Source organism: Dioscorea cayenensis, chromosome 5, assembly GCF_009730915.1.
Source record: "Dioscorea cayenensis subsp. rotundata cultivar TDr96_F1 chromosome 5, TDr96_F1_v2_PseudoChromosome.rev07_lg8_w22 25.fasta, whole genome shotgun sequence".
NCBI classification, from domain to species: Eukaryota; Viridiplantae; Streptophyta; class Magnoliopsida; order Dioscoreales; family Dioscoreaceae; genus Dioscorea; species Dioscorea cayenensis.
Window position 1 is genome coordinate 28702962 of NC_052475.1, and position 20761 is coordinate 28723722.

The 20761-nt window shown below is 35.5% G+C and overlaps 5 protein-coding genes across 11 annotated transcripts; 2 read left to right on the plus strand and 3 right to left on the minus strand.

The window, feature by feature from the left end:
• Window positions 1-217: 217 nt before the first annotated feature.
• On the minus strand, window positions 218-6722 carry LOC120260534. Of its 4 annotated transcripts, none has more exons than XM_039268024.1 (11): window positions 6505-6721; window positions 4504-4599; window positions 4249-4323; window positions 3781-3849; window positions 3401-3477; window positions 3070-3158; window positions 2549-2678; window positions 2070-2160; window positions 1780-1845; window positions 1529-1643; window positions 218-424 (listed from the first exon to the last, which is right to left on the minus strand). In XM_039268024.1, coding segments are annotated over exons 1-11 (978 nt in total). In that variant the 5' UTR covers window positions 6673-6721; the 3' UTR covers window positions 218-422. The 4 variants fall into 4 exon arrangements, with proteins under 4 accessions (XP_039123958.1, XP_039123961.1, XP_039123960.1 ...); XM_039268027.1 differs by having other exon boundaries at window positions 4448-4599; window positions 6505-6643; XM_039268025.1 differs by lacking the exon at window positions 218-424 and adding an exon at window positions 743-989.
• A 224-nt stretch (window positions 6723-6946) lies between these two features.
• LOC120262221 (actin-related protein 7) lies at window positions 6947-10923 on the plus strand. Of its 3 annotated transcripts, XM_039270298.1 has the most exons (8): window positions 6947-7075; window positions 7199-7341; window positions 7637-7855; window positions 8339-8480; window positions 9096-9340; window positions 9928-10111; window positions 10525-10592; window positions 10672-10923. In XM_039270298.1, the coding sequence occupies exons 2-8, from the start codon at window positions 7264-7266 to the stop codon at window positions 10822-10824; spliced, it is 1089 nt and encodes a 362-aa protein (XP_039126232.1). In that variant the 5' UTR covers window positions 6947-7075; window positions 7199-7263; the 3' UTR covers window positions 10825-10923. The 3 variants fall into 3 exon arrangements, with proteins under 3 accessions (XP_039126232.1, XP_039126231.1, XP_039126233.1); XM_039270297.1 differs by having other exon boundaries at window positions 6964-7341; XM_039270299.1 differs by lacking the exon at window positions 7637-7855 and having other exon boundaries at window positions 6964-7341.
• Window positions 10924-11053: 130 nt separating this feature from the next.
• On the minus strand, window positions 11054-11933 carry LOC120262222. Its single transcript, XM_039270300.1, has 2 exons — window positions 11586-11933; window positions 11054-11369 (listed from the first exon to the last, which is right to left on the minus strand). The coding sequence occupies exons 1-2, from the start codon at window positions 11879-11881 to the stop codon at window positions 11183-11185; spliced, it is 483 nt and encodes a 160-aa protein (XP_039126234.1). The 5' UTR covers window positions 11882-11933; the 3' UTR covers window positions 11054-11182.
• A 1470-nt stretch (window positions 11934-13403) lies between these two features.
• On the plus strand, window positions 13404-13790 carry LOC120260223. Its single transcript, XM_039267665.1, has 2 exons — window positions 13404-13643; window positions 13746-13790. The coding sequence occupies exons 1-2, from the start codon at window positions 13404-13406 to the stop codon at window positions 13788-13790; spliced, it is 285 nt and encodes a 94-aa protein (XP_039123599.1).
• A 3048-nt stretch (window positions 13791-16838) lies between these two features.
• On the minus strand, window positions 16839-20732 carry LOC120260509 (pentatricopeptide repeat-containing protein At4g39530). Of its 2 annotated transcripts, XM_039267996.1 has the most exons (5): window positions 18077-20732; window positions 17778-17955; window positions 17666-17703; window positions 17529-17596; window positions 16839-17181 (listed from the first exon to the last, which is right to left on the minus strand). In XM_039267996.1, the coding sequence occupies exon 1, from the start codon at window positions 20576-20578 to the stop codon at window positions 18173-18175; it is 2406 nt and encodes an 801-aa protein (XP_039123930.1). In that variant the 5' UTR covers window positions 20579-20732; the 3' UTR covers window positions 16839-17181; window positions 17529-17596; window positions 17666-17703; window positions 17778-17955; window positions 18077-18172. The 2 variants fall into 2 exon arrangements, with proteins under 2 accessions (XP_039123930.1, XP_039123929.1); XM_039267995.1 differs by lacking the exons at window positions 16839-17181; window positions 17529-17596 and having other exon boundaries at window positions 17607-17703.
• Between the last annotated feature and the right edge of the window lie 29 nt (window positions 20733-20761).

Below are 20761 nucleotides of genomic sequence, written 5' to 3' on the forward strand. Positions count from 1 at the left end.
AGTCCAACTACACGGCTTTCAGATGGTTAACCTAGCAGTACAATTCATCAATAGTTAATTTTTACCCGGTTAGAAATCAAAAGTTAAAAATTAAGTACAAGCAAGACTGACGTATATTTTTTTAAATTAAAGATATATATATATATATATAGAGAGAGAGAGAGAGAGAGAGAGAGAGAGAGAGAGACTAACACACAACCACAATGCTACTCAAGCCTAACGTAAATATGGATGATTTAATGATATAAGGAGATGATTTAATCCCTTTTTAATTATTTGCATGGATTATGTTCATTCAAGTGGAGCATGGTAGAGTCTATTGGTCATGTGTGGAGTTTATCTGCCCTCCTCTCCCTGGATTTGGTCTTGGCTTATGTGGCTTTCTTGAAGCTCTCTGTATATCAACCTCAGTTGTTCCCTCTTCCTGCAACCACATGCAATACAATAAGAAATTAAACTGCTAAAGAGCTATCATTTATGTGGCTTTGTGGTAACAAGATAGTGAATTCATTAGAAGAGCATAATGCTTGAGCAATTTTTTTAAAAATAAAAAATCAAAACATCAAACAAGAAACTCAAAACTTTTGTAATTCATGATCCTTCCGCAAAAATTTGCACCAGAGAGATGAAACCCTGAGGTATAGATGGATTGATAGAGAGAAATAGAAGTCTCAACATGCATCCAAAATTTGCCTAATGAAAAACTAAATTATAATTTTATACTTCACAATACATATAAACATAAAACAATAAGACATTAATCAGTATAAAATTAATTAGATAAAGTAAACACATGCATGTAGAAAAACAGAAAGCAAAAAAGTACAGCGTGATTGCTTGTCATGTCTAAGCCAAGGCAATGAAGGAAGGATTTAATGAAGCTTTGGATAAAAAGACAGGGATGTGTCGTGGAGCCTTCTCCCATCTCTTCACTTCTGCCGGCCATCTTTTCTCTTTCCTCTCTCTTCTTGCCTTAATCTCCCACAACTCTGCCATTTTAACTCATGAGGCATCTATGAATTTTTGCGCAATTATCTAGCTCTACTTTGTTGGTGGTGGTGGTTTGTTAAGTACTGACATAATGGAATGTGACTTAGCATTATTATAGTATTAGTCAAAACTTTAGCAGGTTTAGCATCACTGTCTAAACAATGAACTGGGTGTGCTGGTTAGCAAATCACAACCTGCTTTACCAAATCCTATTGCCATCTAGCCAGAAAAACAAGGGCACATGTATACAGAGGTTGGCAATGAAGCGGTTGTTTTTTTCTGACAACTGAGTTCAGCTAAGTATTTAATAAACGAGACAAGCTAAAATATGACTAAGCATAAACCCGCTCCAATAAAGCCTTGAGGCAGGGCAAAACTGGTTCGAACCAAAATCAGACATGGACAGTTTACAGAACTACACATATATCTGAAATACATTTTATTTTAATTAACACTATTTGAGTCATTTGACTGGGTGTCATATTTATATTAGGGTTGAAGTAATTGAAGAAAAGGTGATTAGTTAGGGAAAACTAACATGAATTTTCAATTGCTTTGATGCAGTCAAGAACACTGGCCTTCTTGGACATTGCTGACATGAGAGCTTCATGAGTTACGGTGTTGTTCTTCAGGAGTGATGCAGCAAACAAAACCTGCATTATGAGAGTGTGCCCGTTTAATTGGCTAAGTTTCAGTTCAAGAAAAAAAAAAAGACCTGAATTGTAAGAGAAGGCACAAGGAATGCTTTTGAACTGCTGAGCTGTAGCCTGTAAGGGACTAGGAACTTACAGCCCATCTGGTTAGGTTTTGTTGTTGCTCTTTGCTGATCTGTGGCTTGCTCCTGTTGATAAATCTCTGAAAGAAATGGTTATCAAATACTTGGAAGTTAGGAAAATGAGGAACCTCTAGATGTTTTTGGATTGAAGAGAAATAGAAGAAAAGAAAAAGAATTTCATCAATATAGTTTTTTACTTTCACTTACATATCCTTCTTTGCTCTTTTGATTTGCTGTATTTCTTTTTTTCTTGATGCAATCAAATCCTTATGAATAAATAACTGATCCATAGCATATTCAGTACCTGAAGGGTGAAGAGATCAGCTGATTGACCGACAACTTTATCGTATTTCAGGCCTTCTGCAGCGAGTCCAGCCATTGACACCACAGCCAACCTGATGGAAGTTTTATTTTCAAAGGAGAATCATGTTAAACAATTATAAACTCCTCTTCAAATAAATAAATAAGTAAATAAATAATTGGCTGAGATAATAAAAATGCAATGAATTAGAGCCTTTGTAGAAAGTCTAGAAAGTAGAGCGACAGAAGCGATTAATAATAATAATAATAAATCCCTAATGCTTCATGAAACAAATATATATTAGATTCGTATTGTGCTTGAGGACGTTGAGTTATAAACTGTTTGTGAAAGTTGCAAGATTTTCCAGAATTTATCCCCTACTTCTCATTTTAAAAAAAAAAAAGGTTTCTCATTTAACAAGCATGCCCCACAAAGATGACAAATCCATCTCTGAGTTGTACAAAATGGCGTCAAGCTTGTACCTGTCCAGCTCCTTATTGTCAAGCTGGCCGCCATATATCATCTTTTGTAACCCCTCATCAATCAAATTGACATGTTCTTTTCCAATGTCAAGTGAATATCCCAAGATAGGCAATCCAATCAAGTAAGCAACTGGGATTCAAATGAAGCACATCATGAGCATGTTGGTGCATGCATCCAAAAAGGCAAAGATGAAGAGAATGCGATATATTCTAGAACATCAGTGGAAGTAACTAAACAGAAATTTAGCAAGGGATACTGAAGGCACAAAATGGGAATGAAACTGAAAAATAGAATTGATGGAAGGTGGAAAAGATATTAGATTCATAAAATTAAAGTGTGAACTACATACAGAGCTGTAAATAGTATAGCCAGAACTTTGTGCAAATTACATGTACTAACTTATTTATATCCAAACATCATTAACAGTAACATATCAAAAAAATACTAGGGTTTGTGCTAAACTGCTAAAGCACCCACAAATATTGACACCTGCTACTAGCATGTAGAGAAGAATGCATACCTAAGAAGTGAGCTGCTTCATGCCTGGCAATCCTCTCTTGATAATCAGGGAAAATTGAAGAAAAACCACCAATTGCTGCTTGAAGAAGACTGTAAAGCCAATATATATACATATATATATAATATATATAATATATATAATGATCAATTAGCATTCATAAAATCTCCTAGGCATAGAATTACAAAATTGGCCCATATTTTAGCGTTCCATTCAGTTGATGTTTTTAGTTTGTACTAGAGGAAAATATTTTTGTTCAAACATAACATTTCCATAACTGCTTGATGGCATGAAGTCTTGTTTCCATGAAAGAACAAATGGATGAATGTTTTACCCAGGAGATATGCTCCCCACGGCCAAGACTATCAAAGAGATACTTCCAATTAAATATGGCACAAAGAATCCCCAATCCTGCAAATCAATCCAGTTGTAACAAAAAAGAAAACATAAACAACTTAAAATTATTAGAATCTTTGGCATATTAAAGGCTTTATGTATTTATATAAAGGTCCATAGAAAAGTAAAATAGAAACAAAAGATCAAAAATAATGAAAATGACAATAACTCAAGATCAATCTTTTGCTTCAATATGCATAGACATTGCCAGATAACAGTAGATACATCATCCATGCTGCTTTTGTTTATTTCTTTTATGCCAAGTGAAGCTATCATAACTATATATGGTTCCAAAAAATGAAAGGGTTTGCGGTTTACCCCTGGAAGCTGACCAGCAAGCACAGCAACAAAGCTAGTGGTCCCCACAACAGTGAAAAGAAAAGCTGCCTGCATTATCAAAAAAAAATAAAAAATAAAAAAATAAAAGAGGGAGAAACAGAGCAATGGAAATCTGAGTGGCCCTCAAGATACCTTAAACATTCAAAAGCAAGGAAGTTATCCAGATCTCGAGTCTCAATTAACACTAGTTTAATTGATTTCAGAAGAGCAGGATTTCATGATAAATAAATTTACTAGGAGTTCAAGAGTATAAGGCATTAGTTTTTTCTTCAAGTTTAATTGCGCTTTCTTTTTTTTTTCCTGAATGAGAACTTAAATTCTGAAAGGAAAACTAGTTAATAAAGGCATAACCCTATTCCTGTCATGTACGGAATTATGGATGCAAAATCAGTTTATAACATTCGAGATAAAGGCAAGAGAGAAGATTTCATTGCACATATAGCTTACATCATTTCTAACACTTGGAATTGCAAGATTTTCTGCATTTTTTATTCCAATAGTAGTCAGCTCCCTTAGTGATGTCTGCAAGAAAATTATGACAGTTCTCAATAGAAAAGTGTATCTAAAATTTTATACACAATCAATAATTCAAAATGGCAAACAAATATGTGTGATCCTTATAAATGTGTTCGTGTGGTGTTTGTACATGTAATTGCTGTTTGAGCAGTATTTGCCAGTACTTCACCCTAATGCAGAACTGACCGTACGGCGTGATACATATGGCTGGGAACTCCATTTCTTAGCCCACCCAACCTGGCTCAGCTGATCAAGTGTCTCTTTAACAGCATCACTATCTTTCTGCAATAACATACTTTTCATATTAGCACATAATGATTTGCACAATAATACCTCAAAAAAGGGCTTAAATCATTTATCTATATCATGGTGTTGAAGTGGTTTGAAATTTATAACGGTTTATATTGAAATTTTGCCAAATATAGCACAGTACCTCAAGATTTTTCACCATGAGTTTACCTTTTCAGCTTCATAAAGAAATTGGAACAGGAAGAATGAGACTTGAAGGGAAAAGGTAGGATATTAAGGAGGAGGAAAGGGAGCCTACTTCAATATTTAAAGAAGGAAAGGCTCTTAATCTAAGAAAAAACGTCCACTGTCCAGGTTTCTTTTGAAATATCTAATCCAGTTTAGATTTAGTATGTTGCAATAGTGGATTCAGCTTGTTTAATATACAATTAGCTATGACAGGGTCATGCCGCGACAAATTACTCATTATAGTAGATTTAGTAGACTGTATCTCCATCACTTTTTTCTCATTTGAATGATTAGAAAATAGGACATCATGCACTGCATGGTAATGTGTTTTATCTGTTCAATTGAATTGACTATGGTCATTGAAAATTTCTATGAACTTGAAACCTTCACCTCACAGTAAACATACAGCCGTTACATCAATATCCCCACAACAGACATCTCTAGTTAATCTAGTGAACTAGATTGCAATGTTGGATATAAGTATCTATCTGAAGCATTGAGTTAGGGGTTGTTTGGTTGCAAGGAGTGGAATGGAAAGGAGTGGAAGAGTAATGAGAATGAAAGAGATTGGAAAAGGAATGGAAATGAAAACTATGTTTGGTTGGAAGGATTGAAGAGGTAATTTATTGGGAATGAGAAAAGTAAAAAAGGGAAATAAGATAAAATGACTATTATACCCTTTATACAAATGAGTTGTGAGGTTTATGTTTTTAAAAAATATTTAAATATTAAAGTAAATTAATTATTATAAATAAATATTTAATTTTAATAAGTCACAAAATCTCAAATTTTTTTGTTAACATCAATAATTAGCAAATAATTAACTATAATAATTAATTAATTACCAATTTTAATATACTTTTAAATAAATATATTATGAATAATAATAATTATTTTTTTGCCGTTAATATTGATTAATTTCCACATTTATTATTAATATTATAATAAATAATTAATTAGCTAATCTATATAACTAATTATAAATTGGAGATAGGTATTTCATGAGTAAGGAATCAAGAATCCCCCCATTTTTCTCATGATTGTGAATACCCTCCACAACCCCTTCACTCCTTCCTCAATCCTCTCCCACACCCATTACTCCATATCCAAACAAATACTTACCCAATGTAAAGAGTCATTCCCACTCCACTACTCCAAACCAAATGCCCCTTTTATGAACACCAAATAAACCATTATAATCTTAAAGGCTCAGCATTTCCAAGTACAAAGCATGATAGACAACTAAATTTTCTGCGTTCCAGCAGAAACTTCACCAAAACTTCCACTTAGTTTGCTCAAGTGAATCAGTGAAGGTATAAGACCATAGTTTACTCGGAAAATATATCTACCCAATTTTGGTCACTATAATTAGCCAAAATATTAGAAATATTGTCTAGAAACGATCATATCTCAATATTTCAGCATAGAAGACTTCAATGGAGCATATCAAATAAATTCCTAAAAATCATTCGGGAAAACACCAACAGAAACCAAGCAACACTAGCGATCAACTCAGAGGACATAAAATATTCAATAAATCGATGATTAAAACAACAAAAATAATCAAATCAAAAGGTTCAACCATGGATGTATCCAATCAACGCAAGCATGAATCAAAGTTCTGCAAAAGCTCCCACTCGACAAAAATAAATAGCCAACAATTGAAACAAATAAAGCAATAAAACTCAAACGGAGATGAAATTAGAGGACCTTCGCGATTGCGGTTTCAAGCGACGCCAGATCGAGTCCCGGAACGGCAGACGATGCCCCGATCCTCCATTTTCTCTGGATCTCGGAGCTCTTTAGATGGCATTCAAGTGGGGAAAGGCTAGGGTTCCCGAAGAGCGGCACAAGGACGGCGGCGATCGAGAGCACCATCTCTGCGTCTCTCCCGAGCTGGAAATGAGAGAATGAGAGAAGATAACGTTGGCGCGCGAAGGCCGCTCATAATTTATTCGACGAAAAGTAAAGGAAATTATAAACTTTATGAGGTCCTTCTTTGTAAATTTTCGAAAATAATGTATTTTCTCATACACACCCCTAAAACGTCTTATAATCAATCACTCGCGTCCAATTGCAATAGTTATTGAAATTACAAATTTTGGCAGGGGTATATATGCAACATGACCGAGATCATAATTGGGCTCGGCCCATTAGATCCTAAACAGGCCGGCAACCCGAATACTCTTTTGTCCGCGTCTCCGCAAAGCCTTCGTCTCCGAAGTGATTTCTGAATTTCTAGGGTTTTAGAGAAAAATGCTCTAATTTGCTTCTTTTTTTGGTATGATTTTCTTGTCAAATTCAAGACATTTGCATGGAGTGATTGCAATTCAGTGATGGGTCTTTGCAAGATTTGGAGCTGATTTTTGGTGTTTTTTTTTTTTGGCCCCCAAATGTGATCTAGGGTGAGAGTTTGAGAGAGAGAGAGAGCCGTGGCTTTGAAGCTAGGGCTTTAACGAACTTTCAGCGATGGAAGCAGTGGTGATCGACGCCGGATCGAAGCTCCTCAAAGCTGGATTTGCTGCTCCTGACCAGGATCCCGCTTTGGTAATCCCCCTCTCTTCTGACGGAAGTTCCGTGAAATTTCTCCCTTTTATGCTCAAAGTTTCAATTTTGTTGTATTTCTATGGAACTTGCTTTCTTGTCTCTTTGCAAGCATTGTACTCGCTGATTATCTCTAGAAATGTGGAAATTTTGAGCTTTCATCATATATAGATATTACATTTTGTAGCTTATTTGTGAAAGATTATTCTTGGTGTCAATAAGTGTAAAACACTCTGCCTATGAATTAGAAAGTCACGTTGTAAAATGGGAAATAATGGAATGATTTAATATGAATTAGATAATTCCAACAAAAATGAAGCGGGTAATAGAAGAAGGGGATCCAGCCGGGGATATCTCTATATCTGAGGAGGTAACAGTAGATCCAATTGTGAGGGGTTTCATTAAAGATTGGGATGCAATGGAGGACTTGCTACACCATGTCTTATACACTGGGCTTGGGTGGGAGATTGGAGAAGAAGGGCAGATTCTGTTTACTGATCCTCTCTCAACCCCCAAGGTCTGTGAACTGAACCATATATTCTTTTCTGCCCAAAGATTTAATCAATGTTCATATTCTAAGTTGTACTAACTCTGTTTTAAACCATCATAAGTTTACATTGCTTCAAAAGATATTTTTAGAGAAATTTGTTCCGTCAAAGAAGGTTTTTTGTTATTGTGTGAAATCTCAGTTGCCTGCAGGGGTCCACTGATTTTTTTTTCTCAATCTTATATTGTTAAATTGTATATCAGTGCTCAGTTCTGGATTTTGTTAAATCAATAAACTGATTAATATCATCGTGGCTGACTTCTTGCTAACTTGTTTACAATTTAATATTGTTCATATGTATCTTCTGCCTTCCCTAGCTTTTCTTAGGATTTACATGCTTTTAAATAAAGCTATCTCAGCAGCTTATACATGTTAATACTTAGTGAAGTTATTATTTTTTGTTGGATATGAATAATTCTTTAATCCAAATGTGCTTTTGATATGTCTCTGCAGAATGTTAGGGAGCAGTTGGTGCAATTGATGTTTGAAACATTTAATGTCTCAGGCTTTTATGCATCTGAGCAAGCAGTGCTCTCACTTTATGCGGTAGGTCGCATCTCGGGATGCACTGTTGACATTGGCCATGGAAAGATAGGTATGTCTTTCATAATGGCTCTATATGATACTTGACTATTCCTTAATGTATGTGTTCATCAGCGGAATAAATATATCAATAGCCATGGATGTTAATATATTGCTCTTATCTATATGTGGTCTTTTGTTCTTTTTTGTGCCATGCTCTCTATACTTCTTATGCAATAAAGCCTAGCTATATAAACATATTAACTGCTGTTTGATGATTTTTTGCTCCTGACCAAGCTTCTTGCCAATCCATTCACTTGGCAGTCAAATAAATGATGACTAGTGCTCTGTGTGATCAACTTATCATTTGACTGTTAAGCTTCATGCATCTTTATCCTTCTGCCTTTGATCTCTTCATCTTAGATCCCTCAGTCTTTGTATGATCATCTTCAATAATTTGTCTTCTTGAGCAATTATGGTAAGCTATGTGTGAAATGTTCTCCTCAGGCAATTACTGTGCAAAATGATTAAGTCGTTTGGAATGTTGATGTAAACCTGACCTTTAATTTAGTGTTCTCACAGTTCATATTTATTTTCCTCAATGAACTTGGATAAATAAATATTCATCTTCTCCTTGCTTGTATTCAAAGAATGAACGGATTGGTTAATACCTTTGTGACATGACCAGATATAGCACCAGTTTGTGAAGGTGCTGTCCAGCACATTGCCTCAAAAAGGTTTCAAATTGGAGGAATTGATTTGACAAAGTTATTAGCTCAAGAGCTTCATAAGTCAAATCCAACAGTAAATATTGACATCTCCATGGTTGAGAAACTGAAGGAGCAATATGCTTGCTGTGCTGAAGACCAAGATGACTTTGAAGAGACACAGAAGTCATGCCAGACAGAAAAGCACACTCTTCCTGATGGACAGGTTTGTTATGATCTTAATAATCCTCACATTGCCATGCAGCTTATATGAACCCTGAATTGTAGCCTTCTGCATTTTGAATCGCTACTCCTTTTAACTAGGAATCCAACATGTTTCCTTGCACTAACTTTTAGGCTGTACAAGAACTGAAATCCTTCATGTCAATCTATGGGCACCAATTAATAATGTTACAACCAGTCTATCTATATTCAAGCTTGTAGAAGTTATCTTGTACTTAAATTATCAGCTACAAGTATGGTTCTGATGCACATCCATTTTAGCATCACTCGAGAGGATTTTCCTTCTCTCTTGATGTTTCGCTGTTTATATTGTTTTTTAAGACTGCTCACAGAAAAAGATACCAAGCCCTTTCACCCTCTTTATTTTTTGTCTTTGGAAATTTGAGTTTTTAGAAATGTAATTTCTTTCTAACTACAATAAGATTTCCAGTTTCTTTACTTTTCACTTTCTTTAGTTTCGTGGTTGTGCTATGAACAATATTATCTCAAATGCTGGTTATATCTTGTTCTAGGATCTTAAAGCAGTGTAATGTTGCTCGACTGCAATGATTTTCTTAAGGCATGTTTCAGGTGATTACAATCGGAAGAGAAAAGTATATTGTTGGCGAGGCTCTATTTCAACCATCCATCTTGGGTTTAGAGGAATATGGAATTATTGAACAACTAGTCCGTTGCATCTCAAGTGTTTCATCAGAGAACCACAGACAACTGCTTGAAAACACCGTGCTATGTGGTGGTACGATGGTTATGACTGGTATGTTTCTTTTCCTGTGCCTTTACCTTTATCTTTTGACAGGAAAGCGAAGCAACACTATGACCAGCACTCTAACTGCTTGGAGTACACATGTTGCTTATGCTTAGTTTAGTTAATATTTAGGTTCCACTGGTATTTAGTTCAGAGTAATTCAAATTTTCGAGAATTAAGATGATAAATAACAACTTTCATCTTATGGTTGATATTTAGGTTGTCAATACAAATAGTTTCGATACAAATACAAGATGCTAAGAAAAGATGGAAAAAAAAATAATGGAAGGAGAAGACATTATTGATACAAATACAATTTTCATTCATCTTTCCATGGTTTAGTAGGTTCCATTTTGTCTTTATATTTCTGTATATCAGTTATCAGATGATAACTGATTGAATCTTGGTTTGCCATCATTTAGGGTTCGAAGATCGGTTCCAAAAGGAGGCAAACCTGTGCTCATCATCCATCCGTCCTTCTCTGGTGAAGGTATGAAGAACTCTCTATGACATACAACCACTTAGTTTTTCTTAGGTTCGTCTTGATTGTATTGTTTCTCCTTGTTCAGCCTCCGGAGTACATGCCTGAGAACTTGCCAAAGAATTCTGCCTGGATGGGTGGTGCTATTCTTGCAAAAGTTGTCTTCCCTCAGAACCAGCATATAACAAAAGCAGATTATGATGAGTCAGGACCTGCGATTGTTCACAGGAAGTGCTTCTAGTTCTTCTGCTAACCATGAAAAATGTTATATTGTTCACCATCAAATCACACACCACATCATCTAATTACTGGAGGAAAATTCTTGCCATTGAGTTTTTTATGAGTTCTGCAGGGTAGGTATGCTTAGCAAGTGCTTTTAAAGAAAAAAAAAAGTAAATTTATCCATAGAACTTGCTAACAAACAACTATTCTATTTGATTGGGCTACTTTCATTTGGCCATCTGCTCTTTCAAGGCGAATGAAAACAAAAGACATTGACAAAGAAGGCAAATTGTCTCTGTATTACTAAATGAAAGTATGAAATTAAATAAGTTATAATATATATATATATAGATAACAGTACATAATAAATCTAATCTTCACAATTCAGCATCGTGAGGCATGGATACAGTCCTCTTGACTTTCTCCTTGGTTTTCTCCACAGCCTCACCTGCCAAATTAGCCGCTGATGAGGCTGCTTGCTCCATCGCTCCTTTGCTTGTCTCAAAACTCCTTGTCGCTGCCTCTTTCATCACATCACTCGCACTTGAACCACTCATGCTCCTCCTTTCATTATTTTTCCCCACCACCCACATGTCAAGTGATTTGCACTTGTTAGTCTTCTATAAATACATATAATGGATAAAATAATATAAATATAACCAAAAATTTAAAACAAACTCCTATCATAACACACAACATCCATCTTACCATGTGTGTTAAAAAAAAAAGTGATAAATAAACATATATGTTCAAAAATCATGATAAAATAAAAAGTGATACCCAGAATCAGGAGGCCTAAGGTTCAACCATGCTAGTTTAAACCAATTCCGAATAGAATCCCAACGATTGGTGAAGCCAGTGATCCCAATGGCTCGTTCCACCAACGCTGGCTCCTGTTCTTTCCCCTCTTCTCCTCTTTGTTTCCCAAAAGACTCCTTATTATTCCCATGATCAATATCCTTGTTCCCATTCCTATTCTCTGCTTGCACCCGGAGTAAGATAAGAGAGGAGGTGGTGATCAAAAGGAATAATACAAAGAATAGGATGTAAGAGCGTGAGAATGATAACATGGCCATTGTTTTGTTTTATTTTATTCCGGATTTGAGGATTGATAAGGTTGGAAAACAGAGGATGATGAGGCCTGAGGGATGGAATAACGGCTTCTTGTGCTGCTTCTTCGCGCTTGCCTTGCGTGTTTTCCGTTCTCATGCAACGCGTGTCGAGACACGTGGTTAGGGTTTTGGGCTCTCTTTTCGGATTGGGCTCATGTTGGCCCTTGGGCTGTTGCCATGAAGATGTTTTTAAAAAAAGGTAGTTAACAACATATAATTAACGAAAAAAAACAAGGACAGATACAGAACTAAGAATATAGATAACATATTAGAAGTCCCACCAATAATAAATTAAGACATTAACTGAAACATAAAAACTACATAAGTATAAGGATTTCGAGGAACATTAGAGCATATTTTAGATCCTAAAAAATATCAAATTTTTAAAATTTTATAATTTTGGTAATAGATGATAACAAATGAATTGTTTTTCTAAGTATAATAATGACCATGTTGATAATATTTAATAACTAGTCATGATGAGTGACATATTTGTTGAACTGAAAAGTACAAAAAAAAAAAATTAATTAATTTGATAATCTTATAAATGAATAAATAAAAGGGTAAATAAAAACTTATGCAAAGCTTATCTCGTTCAACAACTTATTCCCCATTAAAAAAAAAGATAAAGACCAAGTATAGTCAAACAAATGGACAAATTCCTTGCCGACTTCATAGCTAATGAGACGCGTCTTTGAGTCTCTGATCATGTTCCATTTATTATTATTATTATTATTATTATTATTATTATTATTATTATTATTATTATATATATATATATATAGGCATAAATTAACGAGACCCTTTAAAAAAGACCGGAGATTTTTAATTAAGTTTTTTAATATTATTTTCAAAATTAGATGCATATAACGTGTTGTTTAACTTAAAGTGAAAGAAAAAGGGACCCTTACTATGAACTATATTTGGGGTTTTTTTTCCCTGTTCATGTACTCCTTAGTTAAAGCACTTTAAATTTGCCTCTCAAAAATGTAAAATTCTGTCCCTTTAATCTAATACAAATATTAACAAAATCCTTACGGTTTTTAAAATATACAAATAATTGCAATATTTTGAAGATCTCATTTGAGAAGTTTATATATATATATATATATTAATATAATTACATGGATTAAACATTTAAACTAACAATTAAGACAAATGAAAAAACACTATAAAAGTCACCATCCAAGGACAAACAAACATAACCAGAAAGCAAACACCCATTTCCTCTCACTTGCTTTAATCCTTTTCAATTGACATTTGCCACCAAGGAAACAACTAGATACTCTCCGACACCAACGGCTATATATCTCACCAACTAATAAGGCCAACACTCATTGCCGCCCTTTTTAAATATTATTCGACCGTTGGATACTTTCCTCATCTTCATTATTCATTCACCAGCAAACAAGAAAGAAACAAAAGAAACAGAGAGAAAGAGAGAGAGAGACCTTTCTTCTCCAAACTTAGAACTCACTGAAATCAAATGGCTGAATGCTTTGTTTTTCTCACTAGACATTCTTCAATCCGGAGACTTGTAGGTTATCAACAGCTTGAAGAGGATTGTTCAGCTTCTTCGGAGGTGAAAGTGGTGGTAGGGAAGGAGAAGAGAGAGTTTTATGTTGATCCTTTTGTTCTTGAAAAAGATCCTTTTAGAGTTTTGATGGAGATGGTGAGGATTGATTGTGACAAGGAGAGGAAGGATGTTATCTTTGTGGATGTGGATGTTATTCTTTTTGAGCATTTGCTTTGGTTGGTCTATAATGATTCTTCTTCATCAACATCATCTGCTTCTTCTTCTTCTTCTTCTTCTTGTTCCTTTTTTCAGCTTAATATGAAGGAGATCATTGAGTTTTATGCTCAAGATTTCTAATTTATTTGGTGTGTGTCTTTGGTATGTGATTGTATGTATGTGTTCATTGTGTTAGTTATTTGAATGGTATAAGGACTTGGTTATGTGCTCACTTTGTTCATTGGTGGACATTGAAAGTTTCTTTGAAAACTATTTTGGTTTTGGTTTTGGTTTTGTCTTTGTGTGGGGGTTGTTGAGTATGAATCTTGTATAAATTTTGATGCATTGAGCTGTAATTATTATTAATAATATGTGGTTTTATTTATGTGAGAAAAGACTTATGTAGTCAAGCTTGGTAGGTTTTTCAAGACTTTTCAGGCATGCAATACATACCTTAATGCCTTTCAACAACAATGAAACAAATTGAGGGAATTATCTAAAAGATAGATATATTAAATACTTAATAACAAGAATAAATTATTTGCTTCATTTGAAAATTTATATTTCCAAGCAAAAAATAGAGAGAACATAATAGTGAAATGAAATAGAAATTTTTATATATTCATTTAAAAATACTATTTTGATGTAACATTCACAAAATATTGATATTTACACAAAACTGTTGTAGTATTAATTTATTTTAAATGATGATTATGAAATGTTCGTATATCTATAAAAATCATATCTTCATGTGTACATCCATAAAATACACATAAAATAAAAATAAAATTGAACATAATCATAAAATAACTTATCATTTCCTATTATCTTACACTTAATTAATGATAAAATCTCATAGAAGAGATTTTTTTTTTTTTTTGATAAAAGTGGATAAACCACAAATTTATTGAAAATAAAACATAGCGAAAAAGTACAGTAGAAGTACAGAAACTCTCACCAGAGGTGAGGCATAAGTACTACAAGATACATAACATGGAAAACAAAGAACGAGAAGATAAAACAGCTATGAAGACGAAAGCCACCAACAGGGGGTACAGGTCAACAGAGCTGACAGTGAAGAACTCTACTCTAGAGCAGGATTAGGATCTGAATCGCCATAAATGTTGGATTCCCTTGCGCTGATGAAGTTGATTGAGCGCTTGATTTTCTGAGTAGCCACAGCCAAAGACTGCTGTTGGTTAACATCGGTCGCTGAAAACCAGGAAAGTAGCATATTAGCAATTTTAACCATTAAAGAGTGAGCAGGTGCTGCAGACAATTGAAAAATGCGATTGTTACGCTCTAGCCAAATATTCCAAATAATAGCTCTAACACAAAGGTCCCAAAGAGGTTGCCATTGAGGTTGAATGGAAGTGATCCAAGTGGTCCAAATCTTCGAAAAGGAAGTTGGAATGGAGTGTATTTCAAAAATTTGTGAGAAAAAGGACCAGATACGTGAAGTGTATACTGCGATCTATGAAAAAGATGTTCTATTGTCTCGGAGGCTCTATGGCAAAAATGCATGCAAGTATCTGTTGTATTTTGTAAGTTGCAACCTTTTTTGAAGAGATTTGTAAGGGTGAGGATTTTATCTTCCCAAGCAAGCCAGCAGAAAAGGGTGATTTTTGTTGGGCATCTAATTTTCCAGAACTGCTTATAAAGTAGACAGCGAATCCCTCCATCGATAATAAACTTGTAAAAAGATTTTACCGAGAAGGTTCCACTTTTATTCAGAGGCCAAGTGTAAAAGTCTTCTAGTCCACTTGAGCAATCGGGGATTATCTCCAACGAGAAGTAAATTCATCGAAATCACTGCTGAAGAAGAGATTTTCGGGGAGTATACTTGTTCGGTAATCGACTGAATCGTAATCCAAGGGAAAATACATTCATTAAAAAGAAGAGGCCAACGATCTTTCAGAGAAATCCCCGAGAACCACCTATCATACCAAAAGTAGGTATTGGCTCAATTTTTAATAGTTTTTGAGACGCAGTGCTGAAAAAGTATTCAAGGAAGAAAGAATCCCCGCCCAAAAAAAGGATTTATTTCTTGGAGGCGAGTGAAAAAAAGAGGACATGTTGGGTTTCGGAAAAAAATAGTTAGCTTTAATAATTTTAACCCAATAGACATTAGGATTAGAAATAATTTTCCACCACCATTTTCCAAGCAAAGCACAATTGAAATCTTGGAGACTAAGGATTCCCCAACCGCCCATATTCCGTGGTCTACAAATCTTTTTCCGAGCCACCAACCTCGAAACCTTTGGGTCCTAAATCGGGTCCCTTCCAAAGGAAGTCCCTACGAATCTTGTCAATTTCTTTTAATCACCCAAGTAGGAAGTTTGAATCATCGACATCCAATATCATTTGGAGCAGTTGAAAGTACAGAGTTGAGAAGAGTTAATCGACCTCCAAGAGAGAGGTAAATGGCCTTCCAGGGCGATAGTCTAGCACGAACAGTTTCAATGAGATGAAACCAGTCATGTCTTTTTGGTCGTCGACCAGATAAAGGAACCCCCAAATAGGTTAGCGGAAGGCAATCTCTAGAACAATTAAGTATCATAGCAGAAGTGAAGTGGGGTTGGAAGCCGTAATTAGTGGAGTATAAGCAGCTTTTAGAATAATTAATGGTAAGTCCAGAAGAACCTTCAAAAAGATAAAGAATTAACTTAATTATGTTAAGATCCTCTTGACCTCCAGCAGAGAATATGATCAGATCATCCGCATATTGAAGATGGCAAATGCTATCTGAATTGTCAAGTGGCACACCCACTAGGGTTCTAGATCTAAGGGCATTGGTAAACATAGCACTTAGAACGTCAGCAGCTTAGCACATAGAAGAGATTGAAAAAGTGTTTTTTTTAACAAAAATTAATTAATTTTTAACTACAACATTATACACATACATATTTGTTAAATTTATTTACAAATTATATTTTCTTATGAAATATATGCAAATTCTCTTACCAAAAATTTCCTTTTTTCTTCCCATCATTTTCTCTCTTTAAAAGACTAACATTTCCAATGGTTTGTTAATTACATAAAAGAATCTTGACTATAGTAACACCAGCACGGCACTCAAAGATCCATTCAAAGCCTGCCATTCATAGACCTATTCAAATGCTCCTTTTTATATATGTTTGTTGAGTAGCTAACATTAAAGTACAAAAACACCCTCTCTAGAAACTCTTTTACTAAATTCTAAATTCACCAGTACCTCATTTACTAAAGTTTGAAATCCTAATATTAATTAAAATTTCTGGACCATGCTCAAACCATGTACTTTATCACATTAGGAGCCAATAAAGACAAAATTTTAAGATTTATCAGCTTATGTTAACAAACCATACATTATTGTAACATAAATAAAAAGATAATAGGAGATGTATCAGCTCGGCACCACCACCACAACCACCACCGTCACCGCCAAATTTGGCGGCGATCACCATCATGCTCCTTCCGAGGTTCATCGCCATTGTCCCAAGATGAGCAGCAGAACTGATAACCAGTTGGTTTTTACAGTAATGTGACTCATCTGTAACAAGTAGTTTCATTGTATTTGTTAATATATGATAATAGATGAAGTATACTCATTAAAGAATTATTATAGAATAAATTTCAGAGTGATGCTATTTGTGTTAAAAACACATCAATCTCCATGCAAGTCATAATACTAGAAATCTTGACAGAAATTAAAAAATTATAGGTGTAAATGACTTATAAATACTAACACGTTTTACAATAACTGACCTTAGGAATTACCAAATTACTGATAATTATTTAAATCACTTTGAGATTTTGGTGCTACAAGCCTTGATAGAAATTTGATGACAAATACATAATTAGCTATTTACTAAATTAAGTATTTAAATGATTACTAACCTTAGAAGTTTCTTCAACTTGGGTGCAGGAGAAGAAGAAGAGCATGAATTTCCCTTTCTTTGAAGGGACTAGAAATTCAATTTGGATCAGAAAAGAAAAGAATCTGATGCATTGATTAAATTATCTTTTCCTTTCACCCTTTTCCGTTCTTCTCTTGTATGTTATTCCCTGGGCACTGCACATTTAAAAATATGGTGATTAATGGAATAGTGGAAGAACTTCACACATATGGCAGCAGATAGTACTTACAATTTATTAGAGTACTTGAGCATGGCCTGCTGGATTCCATTGCAAAAGTTTTCAATTGGCTTTGATACACTCTATAAGTAATGCTATTTCTACAATACAGATTTCCCAAATAACTGATAACCATTCAAGTTATCAATCATTTTGTGAAGTCCATTGGAGTTTCTATTCCAAATTAACACTGTTCACAAGTATAATAACACAAAAAAACAAGGTCAGTTTTTGACAACTTAAAGAAATATTACAGAACTATTCACAAAATAATTCATAGTCCTGAAACCATATGCATAATCCAATATTACCTGACGGCAATAGTGAGGAAGCTTGTCTCATCAGTATGATGTATCCTGTATTCAACTACAAATTTGCTGAAGTTTGTGCTTGTCACGCTATATAGATTATGTTTTATTGACAGGAATGTAAGTTTCAGGTATATAACCAATGTCTTGGATCAACTGAGTCAATCCATCCAACACTGAATAAATCTTATCTGTCTGTATGTGTTCTCTGCCTCTGGCAATAAAAACATGAACTTCTTTCATCACTTCAATCCAGCTATACCCTGGCTCCTTAACCACCCCAATTTGATCCATTCCCTTCCTAATTTTTTCTGCATCAACCCACATTCCCTTGGAAGCATATATGTTTGATAATAAGACATACGGACCACTATCTCTTAAATTGGTTGCGGTTGCCATCATAGCTCCATAATTTCCCAATTCAACATCACCAAACATTCTACATGCACTGAGGAAGCTCCTCCATACGATTGCCGTTGGTTCAATTGGCATTTCCTCAATAAATTCCTTAGCCTCGTGCAACCTCCCTGCTCGGCCTAACAGGCTAACAACTGAAGCATAATGTTCCATGCCTGGTTCAATTCCAAAGTCATGTTTCATTGAATAGAAGTAGCTCAGTCCTTCCTCCACAAGCCCCACATGACTGCATGCTGAAAGGGCACCAACAAATGTTATGTAGTTTGGTTCAATTTTCTTGCTTATCATCTGATGGAATATTTGGAGGGCTTCCTCAGCATACCCATGCTGTGCACATGTTGAAATCATTGAATTCCAACACACGATGTCCCTTCCACACATCGTATTAAATAGAAAATGAGCTTCTTGTATGCAACCACATTTGGCATACATGTCTACTAAAGCATTTGAAATATGAGGATCGAACTCAACACCTGCTTTTATTATGTGTACATGGAACTGAGACCCAAGGAATAAACTGGTGAGATTACTTGATGCGGTAACAAGAGCAACAAAGGTGAAGTCAGTAGGTTTCAGACCAGAAAGGCACAACAGGTGGAAGAGTTTAACAGCCTCTTCACCTAGACCATTTTGGGCATACCCAGAAATCATAGCATTCCAAACAACAAGATCCCTTTCATTCATCTCATCAAACACTCTCCTTGCATCATCAACCCTTGAACATTTTGAGTATACATCAACCAATGCACTCCCAATGTACAACTCCAATGAGAAACCAATTTTAATGACAAGACTGTGAACTTGTTTGCTCAATTCTACAGCAGACGAAGCTGCTGATGCTCCGAGGAGGCTAACATAAGTCAAAAGGCTTGGGCGCAGTGATTCAAGTCTCATCCTCTTGAACAAACTGAACACTTCCAAAAGTTCATCATTCCTTGCATATCCTTCAATCATGGCATTGTATGATATTGTATTCTTATCACTCATAACATCAAAAACAAGTCTTGCATCAACCAAAGAATTGCATTTGGCATACATATCAATCAAACCATTCTTCACATACTCATCATTCTCCAAATTAGCTTTGATGGCATATCCATGGACTTGCTTTCCTTGTCGCAATGCCATTAAAGAACCACATGAACTTAAGACACTCGTGCAAGCAAATCCATCTGGACGGAATTCCAACCGGCTCATCCTAAAAAACATGCCCATGGCTTCCTCGTCTAGGGAATTCTGCATGTAGCCAGCGATCATTGTGGTCCATGACACAAGGTTCTTCACCACCAACGAGTCAAATAGTCTGCATGCAGTCTTCACCCTAGAGCATTTGCAATATAAATCAATAAGCGCATTACTCACTGAGATATCCACCTCAGCTCCACTTCTATACGCATAGCCATGTATTTGCTTACCACCTTCGAGGAATTGAACATCAGCGCAAGCACTTATAACACTCGAAAGAACAAATCGATCAGGCATCACTCCCTCCTCCCTCATCCGATTAAACAGATGAAGTGACTTGTCACTCCTACCAATCAGTGAGTAACCGGTGATTATCGCTGTATATGTGACCGAATTCCTGAAAGGCAAATCATCAAACACAAACACTGCATCCTCCAAGCAAGCAACCCTAGAGTAAAAGTTAATCAAAGATGTGCCTACAAAGACATCAGTGCTAAAACCCATCTTCACAGTGAGACCATGAACTTGGGATCCCCGACCAATGCTGCTTGATTGCACGCACGCACGCAGGACACTGGCGAGAATGAACTCATTCGGGCTCTCCGAAAAGCATCTCCGGAGGCAAGAAAACAGAGAGAAAGCCTCTTCTGAGTGACAATGCTGGGTGTAGCAAGAGATCATCGTGGACCAAGAGATGAGGTTTCGTTGAGGCATTCCGTCGAACAACTTCCGCGCATGGCGAATTTGACCGGATTTCGAGTACCCTGAGAGGAGAACGTTTGCTACGAAGACATCTGATTGGAAGCCAGAGGTGATGGACAGGGCATGGATTGCTTGGAGATGGATATGGTGAGCTTTGCCGGCGATACATGACTGCAAAAGATCGAAGAGTCTCTGCTTCATCGGAGAAGAAGCAAAACCAATGCTGCTAAGTGCGAAGTTCGTAGAATCATCTTCATGAACAACTCCGCAAAATTTACTAATTCCTTATAATATCTTGCTAACAAAGTTACAAAACATAAACAAACACATAAATATACAATAATCAAGTGTCAAAATTCACTACAGTTCTATGAAGTCAAGTTA

What these genes read in the sequence shown, in the direction of transcription:
- LOC120260534 (XM_039268024.1), bottom strand. Translation starts at nt 6,672, where the DNA reads ATGGTGCTCTCGATCGCCGCCGTCCTTGTGCCGCTCTTCGGGAACCCT. An exon ending in TGAAGCAGCTCACTTCTTAG is followed by an intron (nt 2,679 to 3,069) that starts GTATGCATTCTT and finishes TTTGAATCCCAG; the next exon opens with TTGCTTACTTGATTGGATTG. An exon ending in AAAACCTAACCAGATGGGCT is followed by an intron (nt 1,644 to 1,779) that starts GTAAGTTCCTAG and finishes CTCATAATGCAG; the next exon opens with GTTTTGTTTGCTGCATCACT.
- LOC120262221 (XM_039270298.1), top strand. Translation starts at nt 7,264, where the DNA reads ATGGAAGCAGTGGTGATCGACGCCGGATCGAAGCTCCTCAAAGCTGGA. An exon ending in ATCCTCTCTCAACCCCCAAG is followed by an intron (nt 7,856 to 8,338) that starts GTCTGTGAACTG and finishes ATGTCTCTGCAG; the next exon opens with AATGTTAGGGAGCAGTTGGT. An exon ending in CATTGGCCATGGAAAGATAG is followed by an intron (nt 8,481 to 9,095) that starts GTATGTCTTTCA and finishes TGACATGACCAG; the next exon opens with ATATAGCACCAGTTTGTGAA.
- LOC120262222 (XM_039270300.1), bottom strand. Translation starts at nt 11,881, where the DNA reads ATGGCCATGTTATCATTCTCACGCTCTTACATCCTATTCTTTGTATTA. An exon ending in CTTAGGCCTCCTGATTCTGG is followed by an intron (nt 11,370 to 11,585) that starts GTATCACTTTTT and finishes AAATAATGAAAG; the next exon opens with GAGGAGCATGAGTGGTTCAA.
- LOC120260223 (XM_039267665.1), top strand. Translation starts at nt 13,404, where the DNA reads ATGGCTGAATGCTTTGTTTTTCTCACTAGACATTCTTCAATCCGGAGA. An exon ending in TTATCTTTGTGGATGTGGAT is followed by an intron (nt 13,644 to 13,745) that starts GTTATTCTTTTT and finishes TCCTTTTTTCAG; the next exon opens with CTTAATATGAAGGAGATCAT.
- LOC120260509 (XM_039267996.1), bottom strand. Translation starts at nt 20,578, where the DNA reads ATGAAGCAGAGACTCTTCGATCTTTTGCAGTCATGTATCGCCGGCAAA.